The following is a 17,454-nucleotide window of genomic DNA, read 5'->3' as shown; positions in this document are numbered from 1 at the left end:
ATATATAATCAATATATATTATTTCAAATATAATATTAATATAATTAATATTAATTATATTAATATAATTAATATTATATTTTGAAAAATATAATGTAATATAATATAATGTAATATAATATAATATAATGTAATATAATATATCATATTATATTTTAAAATAAAATATAAAATAAAAATTTAAATTTTTTAATAAAATAAAATAAAATGGAAGAAGTTTGTATAATTAAATGCACAGCTTGGCCAAGGCAGCAAGGGCTGGAAAGAAAAAGCCCCAGCCCATCAAAATCACACTAAAATTGCCCAAATCCCACTACATTCCCATTAGTTGAAGGGGGCAGGAAGAGTCACTTGATGGGGCAGTAAACTCATGGTCACAGTTGCCTTAGGAAGGAAAATATTGGGCATGTCCCTGGCTAGAAATTGATCTTATGGGTCAGCACCTGAACAGATAAAACCTAGAGCAGGACATGAATATGGACAGGCAAAATACTGGAAAATAGAGTGCTTCAGGTCTTTATACACTGGGGGTTTTAATTTTCAATAAAAGGTGGGCCAGAGAGTCACTAAGCTCTGGAATAAAAAAAATACATTTTGGAAAACCAGAGGACAGCAATCACTCCACCAGGATTTTAGCAGGTAAATGAAACCCCACAGGTAATTGTGGCAGCCTGACATCAAACCCTGCACATCCTTTGGGATGTTCAAGCCTCCATTTAATTGCTGGAAAAATTAAAGCAGACAACAATGCCAATCCATAGGGTCTTATGGAAAACATTGGGATGTGTTTACCAAGTTTTATTAAATCACCTCCAAACTGAGCTGAAAAAAAGCATTTGCAGCCGTGCAATGCCATTAATAAATTAAAAATCTGGTGTGAAGAGGCTGAGTCACGAACCCGAGCTCGTTGGGAGCATCTGCAGCTCCGGGGGATTTTATCCTGGCACGGGAAGGGTTAAAAGTGAGGGAAAAGCGCTTGGGAGAAGCGTGGGAAGGACAGCGGAGAGCCGGGACAGGAGGAGCAGCTGGGCCGGGAGGCTGAGCCAGAGGCAGGCTGGAAATGTGGAAGCGATACTGAAAGCAGAGCAATTAGCGCAGGGAATCTCCCTCCCCTGCGCTCCGGATGGGAACGGGGGAATTCATCAATGACAGAAACGCACCCTGCAAACAAAACCTCCAAACAGGGCAAGGGAGCTTCTGCAAACAGGGCTGGATTGTCAATTTTTGAGTTTGGGATTGAAGGCGCTTGAATGGTTGTTTATGTTTGGATTTAGGTGTTTATTTTTTTTTTATTAGTGAAACAGCTTTATGAGTTTGGCAATCTTTCATTAGGCACAAAATGGCTAACTAGCTCTCGTTGTAAGTTTTTTTAAGATTAAACTATCTAATTAAGAAATGACACACATCATTTTCTTTTTTAACCTAATCACTGATCTTTTGAAGCTTGCAATGCAGACTTTTCTGTCTAACAACAAAACATCCCTCAAACTTTTGAAGAAGGTGGTAAAGAAGAATAACTCATCTTTGTCTTAAAATTTCCATCTTGCTTCATATTTATTTTTCTATTCTAAAACTTAAACTCTAAGTTTTCTACTTTGTGATATTACACACTTCTAACTAACTACATACTTGTAATCTTAGTGCTATTAGTTAATTTTTGGAAGCCTTCTCTACAGCTTTAGGTCAGTTGTGGTGTTCTCTTGTGTTTCTGTGCCTTTAAGCACAGAAAGTTGAACATTTTGGCAGCAAAACAAAGGAGAAGGAGAAACAAGGAGAAAGAAGAAGAGGAGAAGGCTCCCCAAAACAGAAATCAACAGCCCAACATAAAAGAAGGGAATCAGCTGTACCTGCTTTTACTTATAGAGTAGAAATTATAATTTAGGGGTCAACCCAGCCAAAAACTGGGAGTGTGAGGCACAACTGTCCCAAAATCAAATGGTCTCTGCAACTTTAGGATGGATTTGACTGCACAGACTCAGGAAAGTTTAGTCAGACCCCAAAATTTCCCTAAAACCAGCCTTCAGTTGATCCACAGCACCATTTCCACTTCCTTTTTTTCTTTTCTGCCTCCAAACATAGGGAATAATGGAGTAAAAAATGTAATATTCATAATGCCCACACCAGCTCAACCCAGATTTTTGCAGCATCTTCCCACAGAAGTTGTTTCTGGTTGAAGTTGCCACGAGCATTCTCCTATCAAAAGATAAAACACTTTGAAATTCTTCTCTTTTAAGGTGATTATTTTAGAGGGAGGGAAAAATTTCAATCCAGCTTCAAGTCTCTGTGCCCCAGCAGTGCTGAGGAATGTGGGGAAGGAGGTTTGAAATGTCAGGGTTTCTGCAGGGGAGACCAGCTGCTCTGGTGAGTGCTTCCCAAAAGGCATCGCAGCCTTTTCCCTGGGTGGGACATGGGATAATAAAGCTGCAGATCAAAGTTAGAAATGTGCTCCTGGCAGGGAAAGCCCAGCCCTGCACTCTGGGATGAAAGGCAAGGCAGAGATTTCACCCTGTACTTGACACACATTTCATAAAGCAGCATGAAAATCAATGGGGGGAGGAAAAAAAAAAAAAAACACCAAAAAACCCCACAACCACCACTTTTCATGCTGCTTTCATTTTAGTATTTTATTTTTTTTTAATATTGAACAGTCCTTTCCTGAACCACAGAGCAGACAGAAATAAAGTAGCCAAGGAGGGGGCTGCTGTCTATTGATAAAATACACTCCCAGTGCCATTCCATGAAAGTTTTCCCTCTAAGAGCTGATTTGGGGATTATTTTCCTGCCTCCATGCAGGCTGAAATGGCCTCAGAAATGCCCCCAAGGCTTTGTGAAAAGGGTAAATATCAAATGCAGAAAAAGCAGAATGCCTGACTGGTTTGGGTGGGCTTGCAGATGGGAAGCAGAACCACCTTTGAGATACAGCCCTGGTATTTAAACAAATATAAAAATTTATATTTTATATAGATTTTCCCAGATAAAGCAACTTCCTGGTGTTTTTTCCACCTTCCCAGAGTGCTCCTTCCCAGATTTTCTCCACTCTGCCTTTCCAAACCTTCAGAACCTTTCTGTATTTCTACAAGCATGGATTTATTTTCTTCTGAATGTCAAAAAAACCCACCATAGACTGGAAAGAGGGGACACTGGATGTATTATTCCTTCCAGCTTCCTGATTTATTTTTTTTAAGACCCATTTTTAGGAAGTGCAGCAACTCCCCAGGTGTCTTCCCTGCTCCACAATCACTTCTGAGATCCCTTACAAACCTTTGGGATGCATTTTTAAGGGACTGCTTCCTGCTATTCCCACCAATTCCAAGCTTTAAAAGTTGAATTTTGGCTTAAATAATAATTGCAAGCACCAAAATTTCTGTGTTGAGCCCCTCAGAGGATTTGGGTGCAGTTCTTTGGAGTCTCAAGGAATTGTTCCCAGTTTTCCTTCCCACTCCCACACACCACAGGAAAAATAATACAGAGCACAGCTCCTCAGAAATTGAGGGATTAAAGAGTTTAAAAAAGTTTTTTAAAGTTTAAAAAAACTTAAATATTGGCAATACAGTGCAGATACATAAATGGAAAGTGGAATTTCCAGATTTTTTTTTTTGTTACTATAAACAGCTCAATAGATTATTTTTTTTTTTAAGCAGAATTTTTATACTAATTGGTCACCTAAAATCCTGGTGGTGATTTTTATCTGGGAGGATTTTACAGAAACTCCCAAGAAAGAGTAAAATGCAAATGAAAACAACTCAGAATTCTCATTCTGCTGCAATCAATCAATCAGTCAACCAATCAATCAACCACAGCCTCCTTTAGTGCAAACTTTGTGCCAGAAACCCCAAATATTAATTTATTTCTCCTGAACCTTTTCCCCACCTGCACAGTTTCCTTCTGGGTATTTTATATTAAATAATTCTTTGTTTTCTCCCCCTGTAGCTGCTGTTTGAGTTTCCACCACCCCACTGGCCTATCATTAATTTAGTGCTATGAGATGGATGTTTTCACCCCATTTTACACCTTAAAATGTCTCAAAACCAGGAATCAACAAGAAAATCACTGCCAAATCTGTTTGTTCTCCTTTGAGTCAAACAGAAGAGATTTGATCCCATTACTGGAGAGCTTTTCCCCCTCTCCTGTAGCAATTCCCACAACGCTCAGGCTCGGCCCCCAGCATGAATTAAATCCCAAACACTGAATTTTAAATTTAAAATTATCTCAATCCTTTATCCTTGTGGATCCCCAGGATCCTCCCAGCTCCTTCCACCACCCATGGGCTGAGCTCTGCCTCCCTCCCTCCTTTTTTAGCATCCTCTGCCTCATTTGTGACTACAGGCTTTTATTACTAATGGAACAAAAATGCTTTGAGAACACCCATGAGCAGGACACAGAAAAAAAAATAAATAAAATCTATTTGAAAAAAAAGCAATCCTCATCTTTTCCACTCAGGAGGTCACGGCAGAGGGGAAAGCCCTTCAGGAAGCCCCTTGCCAAAACTCTGTCAGAGATTTTCCAGGACCTGCAAGTGGAAACCTTGGGAAGGCTTTTTCCTGAAGTTTCTCGTTAGGAAAGAGGCACTCTGAGTTTTATTTTAGTCCTTTCTATCCCATTCTCCTCTGATAAGATTTCATCACCCGGGGGGATTTTTGCTGGAGAATTACCTTTTCCATCCTGGGGGACCGTTGTGACAAAAACGACAGAACAATCCTGACGAAAGTGACACAAAAATCCTGAAGAAAAGGATACAAAAAATTCTGAAGAAAGTGGCTTTAAAAAACCTGACAGAAATTATAAAAGAGGCCAAATGAAGAGTGAGTGAGTGAGCAGTTTTACACCACCACATCCACAGGCCACTTTTAAAAATGAGCAGCAAGAGGGACACAGGGAGCCTTTTTCTCCTCCAAACCAAGAGATGTCCACAAGGTGCTGCAGCAAAACACCACAATCCCAGCTCGCAGCTCCTTGTGTTTTTATAAATCCACTCACACCAAAGATCCAGGAGGGAAAAGCAGTTTCTGGTGGCCTTGCTGAGGTTTAGAGCCCACATGGAACCAGGTTTTCAGGGATTGGGAAGCAGAGGGAAGGTGGGGGACGTGGAGATCTGGCAGCTGCCCTGAAATCTCTGGGCCTGTGGTTTGGTGCCCCAAGGGAGGCTCCAAAAACCTCCTGACTTGAGGCATTTAAAAATAGGCTGAAGGAGGAATTTGGGATGACGCCGCTGGGACAGAGCCTGCGTCAGCCAGGGATGGGCACTGCCCCATTCCCTTGGCACCAGCGTGCCCTTCCTCGGGGCAGACCTGAGAGACACACAGCAAACATTCCAAGTTTTCACCCCAAACCATGCAGAAAAATCATCATTTTTATAATCAAATAAAGAAATCCTGCCATCTTGCCCTTCCTTTCTTCACCAGGACCAGGGATCATGTCAAATAATCAATTTTTTTTTATTATTTCACATGTTTATATATAAATAATCTGATTTTTTTTTAAATTTCAGATGTTTGTATATAAATGAATACCTGTTTTGTACTATTTTTGGAAGGGCAAGCTGAGTTTAGCTGCTCTTGCTGTGCTGCCCTGGCCCATGAGGAAGCACCAAGGGATACGATGGAAAAGGTGGATTGGGTGACCAGGGCTGCTGGTGACAGACAGACAGACAGACAGACGCCAGGCTGTACCCAGTGGAAAGGCACCATTTGATGCCTTTTGGGAGCCAAATTTCCCCCCATCCTGGCTCGATTTTCAGGTCTCCTGTAAACCAAAGGGAAGCGATGCCCAGGCAAAGGGGGGAGCAGTGAGTTCAGCCCATTAAAAATTAAAAGACAGGAAATTATTTCCATTGATTAACCATAAACATTTGCTTCTCTCCCTTTCTAAAACCCTTCTGTGCTCACTTGTCTGACCTTGGACTTCTCCAGGGGCTGATGTCACACCTCTCCCTGCAGTGACAACTCACTTTGTCCCCTCCATCTTCACTGCTTCAAGCCACAAGTTTCTCCATCCAAATAAAGACCAAGCAGAGTCCATCTCCCATTTCTATCGCTCTCTTTGGAATATTTTCCAGCTCTCCCCAAATTTAAGTAACCCTGTCAAACTTCCCTCCCTTGCAGCAGCCACGCTCTCCCAACACACCAAGCAATGAGGACAGTGTTAATTCCTCCTCTGCCAATATAATTCCAGCTAATAAAACCCTTCTGATCTTTGGTGGGGATCACCCAGGGATGAAGCATCCAAGGAATTTGCTGTTGCAGCGCATCGGGAGCGGATGGGACCGGATTGGGGACGGGTAAATGAGGAAGAGAGGCATTTTTAGAGTCGTAATTAATGGCAAAATCACTGCTATCCTTCCTCTGAGCTCTGCAAAGCAATGCTGATCCTTACAGAGAGAAAACAGCAGCCTCAGATCCAGCAAAAGCTCCCTGTTTGAACTGTTCCAGACACAGCTGCTGAGTGGTGTCACATATTGCATGAGGACAGTCCCAAACTGTCCTTCCTCGGCTTAAGGGCTGAATGGTCACACACAGGCAGCAAAAAAATGAGGCAAAATCTCCTTTTCCAGGCTGGCCAGGCCCTGAGGGAGGGTGGTTCCAGGTAGTGGGGAAGCAGCTGGGTTGTTTTTCACGGGCAGGCTGAGCGCAGGATCGATATCGCTTTAGCGGCTGGCAGCTGATGAGATCATGGCTAAATTAACAGAGCTCACTTCCCAGAAAGGGGCTGAGGGGGGAAGGACACGGCTCCAGGGAGGGGGAAGAGGGGGAGCATCCCCCTGGCCATGCTCAGAGGGTTGGAGCCATCAGCAGAGCAGCTCCAGGGCTGGTGGAGATGTGAGACAGAAGTGTTATGGCGGGGGGAAAGTGATGGAGAATTACAGAGCTGTGCACGACACCTCTGCTTCAACCTGGGGCAGCTCCAGTCCAGCTTTGAAGGTGAATTTTGGACTGGAGGCCTCCCAGGCTGCCCAGTTTTTACCCTGGGCATGGCTGGTCCTGGCCTGAGCAAGACCCAAACCCCAGAGAAGGATTGATCCTGCCATGGCCATCAGCAAACATCAGCTTATCCCAATAATGAGCAGCTCCAGGGGTGGTGCAGATGTGAGACAGAAGTGTTATGGGGTGGGGAGGAAATGATGGAGAATTATAGGGCTGTGAAAGACATCTCTGCTTTTGTTTTGGACTTTTTGTTTTGAGTTTTGGACTGGAGGCCTCACAGGCTGCTCAGTTTTTACCCTGGGCATGGCTGTGGCCTGAGCAAGACCCAAACCCCAGAGAAGGATTGATCCTGCCATGGCCACCAGCAAGCACCAGCTTATCCCAAGTTCTGTTGCATAAAGAGGACCCACTCCAATCCTCCATCCCCAATACCACCCAAAGCCTTTAATCCTGAGTTTAAACCCCTTGGGTGAACACACACCCTCAGCAAAGTATCCCCCACCACCTCAGGGCAGGTGGAAGCAGGAGAAACAAGGATTCATGCCTGATTTTACCTGGAAAACCACAGGCAGGAGGGCTGGTCCAGGACTGGGAGGCTGAAATCACAATACACCCCAATACCTTGCCTTAAATGTTAGCCCCCACTGCCATCTTGTGGCAAATGCTTCCTGAAATAAAGTTTAAAAGGAGGAAAAATCCATTAAAAAGTTGTAGAAAAAGTTAGGGAGACAAGAAGGGTGGGTAAATACCAGGAACAGGGTGGGGAAAATCATCTGTCTGAAATGATGCTGAGGCTGAGCCTACAGCACTGTGTCAGACTGAAAGAGGCACGGAAAAACCCAGGGATGGCCCTGTCCAAGCTGGATTTGGGGAGCTGAGGATATAACCACACACAAAACGTGGAATTGCCTGCAGGGCCAGGGCTTAGCAAAGATTCAGTCACAATTCCAAAAATATTCTAGAATTCCCAAAGTCATTTCATGCTGCCCTGGTTTGAAGGAAACTTCTCGTCCCAAATAAGCAGGATTTAGCTGGAATTAGACATTGCACCTCAGAATTCAGGCAGGCAGCATCTGGAATTTCCTGGGAGGATGATCTGGAGTGGGATTAGGGCTCAGGTGGATTGCTCTGGGTGCAGGGACAGGCAGGGCTGATCCAGCTCTTAGCCCTGGCTTTGCCACACCTCAGCATTTACTTTTTTGCATCATTGATCATCTGCAGTGCTTTTGCTTAGCAACTGGGCATCACTTTAGCAAAGTGCCTGGATTGCTGCATTATCCATGGATGGCTCCCACCCTGCCAGGAAAAACAGGGACAAACTGCTTTTCCTTCTTTGTGTTGCCATAAGGGCCTGGCAGGTACTGGATCAGACAGCCCCCAGGCCTTGTGTGACCCCAAACACTCACTGGCTGTGGGTGAAAGTGAAGCAAAACTCACTGGCCATAAATAAATTAAGGAATCATTTACAAGAAGTGCAGCTCCACTCTCAACTCACATCTCTGCTGGCAGGAATACATCAAGTAACAACAAGGAGAAATTATTTTGAAAAGAGGCACAGAAAGTGGCTCTTTTGAAAGAAAATCTGATTTACAGATTGAATAACTCTATACACCTGGCCAGCTACACAGCAATGCTTCCTGCCATTAAAATTTATATTTCTATGTTATCAGAAGGAACAACAGCATAAAAACACACTTCCAAAGATAACACATCCTTCACCACCTTTCTGTTTACACACCCCAGTTCTTTGGATCTCTGCAAGCCTTTTCAACTCTGCCCTTGCTGCACATTACAGGGGTGCCTTACAAGAGTCACAGCACATTTAAACCAACTCCATTCTCCACTTTCAGCTGGGATTTATCCCTCTTTGAGTTCCTGTCATCCCACAGTTTGCTGCTTTCAACTCCTTGACAGTTTCACGTGTCGGTGTATATCACACACAACAAACAAATCCAATTATATTGCCAATAACTACATCTTTATCTTCAGGGGTGCAAAAGTGCTTGGAGGTTGATCCCTGGTAAAAAAGGGTAAAAAGAGGGTTTTTTTGGCATTCAACTGAAAAAGCAGGTGGGAGTTGTCTGTGGGTTTTGGAAAAGAGGTGTCCCAGGGATGAGGGATGGAGAGCTGGGATCTGCTGGAGAACACACAGGAGGCTCTTGGAGGTGCATGAGCTCCCCATAAATAAATCAGCCAAGTGCTGTCAGCAGTTCTGAGATGCCACAGGCAGAGAAAGCCCTGGGGACACTGAGGGGAGCTGGCACCAGGCAGAGCCATCCCTGCCTCCAGCCAGCATTGGGAGCAGGGAGAGCTGGTCGTGCTCTTGGCACAGCTCTGCAGAACATCCTTGTGCTCCCGGACCCCAGGACAGCACCCTGGAGCCACACCAAGGACCCACACACTGCCCACTGAAAAAAACACCTCAATCCAGCCCGTGGTGGGGTGGGATTTGGGGGAAAAACGGAGGAAAAAGGGAGGTTGTGGGTGCAGCGTGCTCAGCACACCACGGAGCCGCCCGCCGCTCTCCCAGCAACGAGACGGGAGAAGAATTAAGCAGAATTAAAGGAAGAATTAAGAATTAAAAGCCAAAGCAATCCCAGCCTGGCTTGGTTACCATTGTCATGGCTACCACGAGCGAGGCTGAGGCATGGGGGATGCCAGGGGATGGAGCTCCAGCCTGGAACTGCCCGCAGGCCCCACCAGGAGTTTTTCCTGCCCGCTGAAACATCGTCTGAGGACGATGGGGATGGTGCAGGATGGGCCAAACGACCTTCACTGCACCACATGGACACAGCTTTTCCTGCAGCTGGCCTGCCAGCCCAAACTGGGGACAGCACAGGAAAGCTCAGGTCAGGACTAAACCTCACTGGAGCCATGAGCAGGTTTAACAACTTGTAAATTAGTGATTACTCATGGTGGGGACACTGGGTCCTGCCCTCACCACATGTCACTGTCACCTTCCTGAGGCTTGGGATGATCATTGCCTCCAAAAATCCAACAGCAAAAGGAAAAGTTGGATGTGGTTTCTCCTCCATCCACTACACCTGGCCTCTGCCTCGGCGCACGGGGATGTGCTGCCCCAGGGAAGGACAAACAGACACATTCAGCTCACACACACCTCCCTGGGCACAGCAGTTTGCTTTATTAAATCACCACAAGCAGGGAAAAGAATAATAGTGAATTAAAAATAATAATACTGAATTTAAAAATAATAATACTGAATTTAAAAATAATAATACTGAATTTAAAAAGCCCAAAGCCAAGTGCTCCTCCTTTGAGCAGTAACAAGGAGCAGGGCACAGGAGAGGAGGAAAGGGCTGGAGTTTGGTCTGGACACATTTGGGAAGAGCTGGGGATTCACACCCACACACAGATCCCATCAGGAATGGCGCTGCTGAAACAAATCACTCCTCACAGGGGACACGGGACCGTGCCTTGCTTGAGGGGCACCAGGCACAGCTTCTGCCCAAAGCAGAGTCACACTGTGGTCACACACAACATCCACCTCCCCAGCAGCCAGCACAGCACCACGCTCCCCAGTTCTTCCACATATATGGAAGGACAACCCCGAGACCCTGGATTGAGTGATGCAGACCCCATGCTCCCCCCAAAAAACCTCTTTGTGGGTGCCTGACAGCGGCACAGGGAAACAGAATCATGGAATCATTCATGTGGGAAAAATCCTCCAGGATGAGCGAGTCCCACCGGGATAAAAGGAGGCAAAGCGCGGCTGGAGCAGCGTGAGCTCGTTTTGGGGGAGAATGGGGTGGGGAAAGGCAGGGGGGTCGGGGCGAGGGGTAGCACCTGGCCCGGGACCGGAGCTGCCGGGGGTGCTGGCGGCTCTCGAGCAGCCACCAACAACTTCCCGGCCCCGCCGCAAACTTTTCCCAGCGCCGGGGAGGCACCGCCGCCCCCCCGCGCTCCGGCCGAGCATCCCCCGGGAGCGGAGCCGCGCCGGGGACGGGAAGAGAGAAGCGAGGGAGGGAGGAAAGGAGCTCCGGGCTGTCCGATCCCCCCGCAGGGCTCCTTCCCGGCGCCTCGGAGCCGCTCCACGCCCCGGGGCACGGTCCGTGCTGGCGATGCCCGGCGGGGGGACGCGGTGTCCCGGCCACGCCGCTCGGGACCGCGAGTGGAGGAAGCGGGGAAAAAGAGGTTCCATCCCTACCTCTCTGCCTTGGTGAACTTGCGGAAAGCCTGGCGGAGGTCGTGGAAGGAGCGGTATGTCTGCGGCTCGGCCGAGATGCCCTGCGCCCGGGTGGTGCGGGGCCCGATGTGCGGGCTGGGCGCCGGCAGCACGGACTGGCATTTGTGCAGCCGCCGCCGCAGCTCCTGGATCTCCTCGTCCTTCTCGCCCAGGCGCCGCTCCAGCTCCTTGATGCGCTCCTCCTTGAGCAGCAGCAGCTTGGTGAAGTCCCCTTCCAGCTCGGTCATTTTGGAGCTGCCGGGCCGGTGCCGCTCTCATGGAGCGGCTCCCGGGTAGGGGCAGCGGCGGCGGAGCGGCTGCGCCCGCCCGGCTCAGGGCAGCGGCCCCGGCATCGCCCCGAGCCCGCCGGCAGCGCCGAGCCGACCCCGGGGCCAGCAGAAACCGCCCCGAAAACAGCCGCCAACGAGGGAAAAGGCGGCGGGGAAAAAAGGACAAGAAAAGGGGAAAGAGCTCTTGTGCCACTCTGCGAGGCTGGGATCCTGGAAATAGCAACAATTACCATGTGATCGCGGGGTGACGCAGCTCCTTGTAACTGGAGCCGAAGACTTGGGATTCAAACAAGAACACTTCATAAATATTAAATTGCCTCCTGCTAATGAGCCACGTGGAGCCGCCCCCCGGCCCGCCCGGCCCGGCCCCCGGCGGCTGCTCAGCATCCCCGGTAGCGGCTCAGCATCCTCGGTAGCGGCTCAGCATCCCCGGCAGGAGCTCAGCATCCCATCCTGCCCTCTCCAAGGAGCTCAGCATCTCACCTCTCTCCTCACCCCTCGTTCCAGACTGCGTTACCCTCAGCAATCCTCTGTTGGGTTACCCCCCACTTTGGTACCTGGGCACCTTGCACACCTCCCTCCATCCGTCTCTGCCCAGGTTTTCCCGTGTATCTCATGGCTGGGGCACCGCACATCCCACCCAGCATCCCTCCTTACCCCTCTCGGGTACCTGCATCCCTCCCCATTCAGGATTCCACACCCCTTCCCACCAGGTTTCCTTGCTCCGTGCCCTCCAGGTCACCAAGCCAGCCCAGCCCCACCCTCCTGTGGGACACGCAGCTTTCCTAACACCCCTTGTCCCTCATCGCAACCCGCACCCCACGCCCTGAGAGAACAGAGCCCGTCCCCAGGCACAGACACCCTGGTGGCAGCTTGTCCAGGCAGGGAGGAACTCATCCTTGCTGGACTTATTTGGAAGAGCCCATCATGCACATGAATTTTTAATGCCGGCTGGCAAAGGGCACCATCAGCTCCCCTATCACATTTCCCTCCCAAACCACTCTTGTTTCCAAGCAGGGATTTCAGGAGCCTCTTGCTGCAGGCAAAGTAAAACCCTTGGGGATGGGAGGGGGTTTTTCCCAGCCCCCATAGCCAGGTCCTGGGCACTCAGGGCACTCAGGAAGCCCTCAGGGTCCACAGAATCTTGTGCCACGCCTTTAGGGACAGACTCCCTGGTCTGCTAGGGCAGAGCAAGGAGAGGGCAAAGCATCTGAGCTGGAGGATAATGGAGTATTAAATTCAGGGTTGAAAAATCAATTAGCAGCGTCTCTGTCTCTTCAGGAGGAGGGGTGTTTTTGCACCCTCGTGTCTTTGTCTCCAGCCTTTCACTCCGGGTTCGGAGCTGTGGAAGCATCCCTGCGGCCACGGGGCCAGGCAGTCCTTGCTGGGGGGGGGGGGGGGGGGGAGGGGGAACTAATTAACAATTATTAATAATAATTGAGCTTTATTGGCGGGCAGAGAGCGCCACCTCGTGGGCGGCGCGGCAGAGCAGGGCTGAGATTTGGGGACAGCGCGGCCCTTCCCGGGAGCTCGGGGATGGAACGGGGATGCTCCAACAGCCCTGAGATCCCCCACGGGATGCGCTGGGATCCCCACACGCTTCCATCGGGATAAATGTTCCGGAGCGGAGCGCAGAGACCGCCCTGTGCCCGGTCCTGCCACCTCCAGCACGGCGGCACAGCCCGAGGCCGTGTCACAAAAGGACATTGTGACACCGGGACCCCGCGGTGCCACGGGGCCATTGTGACACGGAGACACGTCGTGTTGTGCCCGGGGCCCGAGTGGCGTTGCGGCTCCCGGGGCTGTGGAGGGAGCATGCCGGGCCGTGCCCTCCAGCAGCGCAGGGCACCGCGCTTCGGAGGCTGCAGCTCCCCGGGATAGCTGCCATGGAGATGCCCGTGGAGAGGGGCCAGCTCGCCCCTCAGCCCTCCAAGAGGCACCTGCTGAAGGACGGGGCTGGAGGGACAAGCGGGGATGGCGCCAGCATTTCATCCCACACCTCCCGCGTCTCTTTCTCCTCTCACCTCCAAGTGCAGCTGTCCCAGAGCCCGGTTCCGGCCGCCCGTGGGGAGAAGCCCTCACGGCACTCCCGCCCGCACCAGAGCTCCAGGAGCCGTCCCAACTCGGGCAGACCGGGGCGGGGACAGCGCTTGACCGCGTTCAGCCCGCTACCGCTGCCGCCGCCGTCCAACGCCGCGGCCCGCGGGCAGTGCCGGCGCCTCAGGAGCTGCGTGGCTTGCTCGGGCAAAGCCACGCCGGACACCGTGTCGACAGTGCCCTCCACACCCTCCACCCCTGCCCCGACCGAGCCAGAAGTGCTCTTAATCCACCAGTTCGCCCAGACACCCGAGAGCTGGCGTGCTGCCCAACGCGTGGATCGAGACGTGCAGACCGAGAGCCCGGGCCGGGAGCGGAGTGCCCCTGTGCGGCTCTTCATGGAGCGGGCCACGCAGACTCGGTCCTCAGCGCTGCCGCCCCGGGCCTCGGCGGAGCTGGAGCTGGAGCCGCGGCGGCTCTCCCGGGTGCGCAGGCTGTTCCGGGCCTGCCGCTGCTCCTGCACCGCCGCTCCGCCCGGGCCCACACCGGGACAGCACCCTCAGGCAGCGGCACAGGGACACACCACGGGCATCGGGGTGCTGATGGTGATCCAGGAGCCCGCCGAGGGCGCCGGCTGGTCTCCGTACTCCTCGTGGCCGTGGCTTGCTGAGACCAGTCTGTGATTCGTCGCGGATCCCAAAATAAAGAATTTCTCATCGAATGGTGCTGCTCTGGGCCTGGTCATCCAGTCCATGCTCCAAACGCGTGTGGGGATACGGGGTGAGCTCTTGTGTCGCAGACATCTTTTATGAAAAATCCTTTCCTTAGGATTTTTCCTCCTGAGAAGCTGAGAAGCCTCAGGAACAAAATGTAAACAATGATTATCTGGTGCTGTGGAATGCAACAGGTGCATCTGTGATTGGCCCATGTTGGTTGTTTCTAATTAATGGCCAATCACAGTCAATTGGCTCAGACAGAGAGTCCGAGCTACAAACCTTTGTTATCATTCTTTCTTTTTCTATTCTTAGCTAGCCTTCTGATGAAATCTTTTTTTCTATTCTTTTAGTATAGTTTTAATGTAATATATATCATAAAATAATAAATCAAGCCTTCTGAAACATGGAGTCAGATTCTCATCTCTTCCCTCAACCTGAGACCCCTGTAAACACCGTCACACCCTTGGGGTGGCAGTGACACTGCTCCCCCCAAGTCCCTGGGATAGGGACACCCGAATGGTGGTGACCAACCCATGACAGTCACAACTGGAGAAAACCAGAACCAAAATCATTGGCAAGACAGAGAAAATTAAGCCCAAAACGGGAACAACATCTCCCCTCAGCCAAAGGAGGGAAGAAGATTCATTAATGAAGGAAAAGACCAAGTGGGGATGGTTCTCCTCGGATCAAACACAGCTGGCTCCCAGGGAGGGATCTCTGCCTGCCTCTGTAAACCTGGCACTGTAGAACCTGTCCCAGGGGCAGGAACACAGCCTGGAAGGCAATTCCTGGATTCCTTCTGTCAAAGTGCCGTGAATGAGTAGGAGAAAAGCATCAGTACTGAGAATGAATGTCTGACAAGCAGCCGGATGGAAAGAGAAAGGCCCAGGGTGGAAAACACCTGGATAGGCAACATGTGTGCCTTGGATAGAGACAAAAAATGCAGGAACCACCCTCAGTCCTCACCTGGTGCCTGCCCTGGGCCTCAGGAGGAGGAAAACGAGGATCCCTCACACCTGGCTGGGAATAAAACAGAGCAGCTTCAGGTTTTGAGGAAGATGAAGGTGGGCAAATCCTTTGGGGATGAGAAACCTTCATCTCACGTAGGTGTCCAGCCCAGTTGTTCATCCTGACATGTTTTGCAATTGAGGTTTTAATGAAGGTTTTTAATAAGTTAAACAGATGCTGAGGGTTCAAGATAACCAGGTCTTGGAGTCACAGAATAGTTGGAGTTGTAGCTGCTTCCTCCACACTGGAGAGCTCATGGTGGAGTGGCAACTCCCTAATCTCTATTTTTAAGGCAAATTAAGATTTTGGAGGTGAGGTTTTTTTAACCTGTAAAGGAGCAGCTTTAGGTAGTTTGTTTATTTTAAAGGCCAAATGATCATTTCCTGGTGTGTTTTAGTTACTTCTGAGATGCTTCAAAGCTTCATTTTGGGATTTTTATTGTCATTGGGCAAATTCTCAGTGTTTTCTTGGTCCTTTGTGTGTGTGTGTGTGTGTGTGTGTAGGGCAGTGGGCTGGTTATTATTTTTCATCACTGATTTTTCAGACTTTATGTGTTTCCCAGGAGAATATTAACTTGTGTAGAAACAAAATTAGGGTGAAGAGTATCTCAATCCAGGGGTAAAAATACTCCCCTGGGAGTTAGAATGAGTTTGTCTTATTCATTTAACGATTTCAACTGCACAACCATCACTTTCATCCAAGTTTTTACATGATAGAAGAACCTTTTCCTCAAAACGTGATTACCTGTGGCATTTTTGTGTTCTCTTATCAATGAAATTCTTTATTTCCCCTTTATAGATGTAATTATGGATGTGAGTCTGTCTATTTAAATATAAAGGCTTGTGGCCTTTCTGCCAGGATACCCAGTCAGGAAAGGAGGATCTCCTTTTCCCAACACCTGGGGCAGTTTCAAATCCCAGGGGCACTCATGTCCAAGCTGGTTTGCCATTCCCAAACCTCTGGCTTTCCTGAATGAGGAAAGCAGAGGGATCTCCATCGAGCAGCCGCCACCTGACTGCACCAAAATGCAGGTTTTGCCCTACAACAATCTCACATGCAGCAAAAGGAGGATGCAACTTTCACCAAAGAGGTTTTTTAAAACTGGGCAAACTTCTTTTAATTGGAACTGTGTAATTCCACATTTTTACCCCAGGAACACCACTTTGGTTTGAGTTGTTTTGCAGCTCCAGGGGCCAGCAGCACAGAGACGAAACTCCAAGGAAGCTGTGAGTTAAGGATAATTATGTATTTTCTGTGAATTAAACCATCAGCCCCATTCTGACAGTCTCTCCAGCCCTCACCACCTTACTGAACCCCAGCTGGGGACACTGGGCTATGACTCTTTTGAGAAGAGCTTTCATTTAAAGGAAATCCAGTCTCTAGAGCAGGAACAGGTCCCAGGCTGACTCCCCAAGCTGGCACTCTGGGGCTGGAGTGTGTGAGCAACACATGGTCATTATTAATATCCCAGCTGCCTTGTGCTGCTTGGGAGGCACAGAAGGGGAAGCACATCGGTAAAGCATGCTCAGTAATCTGTTTGGGTCTAGATTAAAGGCCACATCGATATATTTTTATATAAAATTGTAGATGGCACTAAGAACAGCTGGTGACTCCATGAGCTCACTGACAGCGCATCGAGTCACCAAGGAGCGTCCCCATTTCACAACCAGCAACTGCTGCCGCTTCAAGGTCAGCTCCTGGGAGGCCAAAATCGCAGAGCAAGAGGCTCTGAGATCCTGTGGGGTCACAGCATCGCCGGTGTCCCCACACCGAGCCAAAGCCACGCTCCGCATCCATCGGCGGAGCGCTCCCAGCGCAGGGTCCGGCTGCAGCCCGCACCAACTGCGGCTTCATCTGCAGATAAGCACCGAGATAAAAGAGCCGGCAACAAAGCCCCAGCACGGCCCTGAGAAACCTCTGCAAGGAGACCGAGAGAGCCAGGAGCGGCAGGGGACAGCGGGGTGAGGCTGTGTCCCCACCGCGTCCCGCAGCCCTGTCCCGGCTGGGAGCCTGCACGCATCCCACTGGCACACAGGCAGCGCCCGAGGGATGCCCCGGGCAGGAGAGGCGGCTGGAAGCCCAGGGCCAGCAGGAGGAGAGGCTGGAAGCAAAGGGACAGGGACACTGCGCGCCCCCGAGGCACAGGAGCAGCGACATCCTGGTCCCCTCTCTGTGCCCACATCCCGCTCCCCTCTCTGTGCCCACATCCCGCTCCCATCTGTGCCCGCATCCCGCTCCTTTGTGCCCACATCCCGCTCCCCTTTGTGCCCACATCCCGCTCCCCTTTGTGCCCACATCCC

The 17,454-nt window shown here is 50.0% G+C and overlaps 1 protein-coding gene across 2 annotated transcripts in view; it reads right to left on the bottom strand.

Moving 5' to 3' along the window:
• Positions 1-13,436, bottom strand: part of PRKG1 (protein kinase cGMP-dependent 1) — a 368,158-nt gene extending 354,722 nt beyond the window's left edge. Inside the window, exon 1 of one of the 2 annotated variants that reach the window (XM_074544544.1) lies at positions 13,418-13,436. Coding sequence is in view for 1 of the 2 variants with exons in the window: in XM_074544546.1 (XP_074400647.1) it covers positions 11,086-11,351 (266 nt within the window). In the remaining variant the exon portion in view is untranslated. Of the gene's footprint in view, positions 1-11,085; positions 11,683-13,417 lie in introns of those variants that run through there. The other variant, XM_074544546.1, reaches the window with a different exon arrangement.
• Positions 13,437-17,454: the final 4,018 nt, after the last annotated feature.

Source organism: Zonotrichia albicollis, chromosome 7, assembly GCF_047830755.1.
Source record: "Zonotrichia albicollis isolate bZonAlb1 chromosome 7, bZonAlb1.hap1, whole genome shotgun sequence".
Lineage (NCBI taxonomy): Eukaryota > Metazoa > Chordata > Aves > Passeriformes > Passerellidae > Zonotrichia > Zonotrichia albicollis.
Note: the sequence above shows the minus strand (reverse complement) of the source record. Positions and strands in the feature narration are given on the sequence as shown.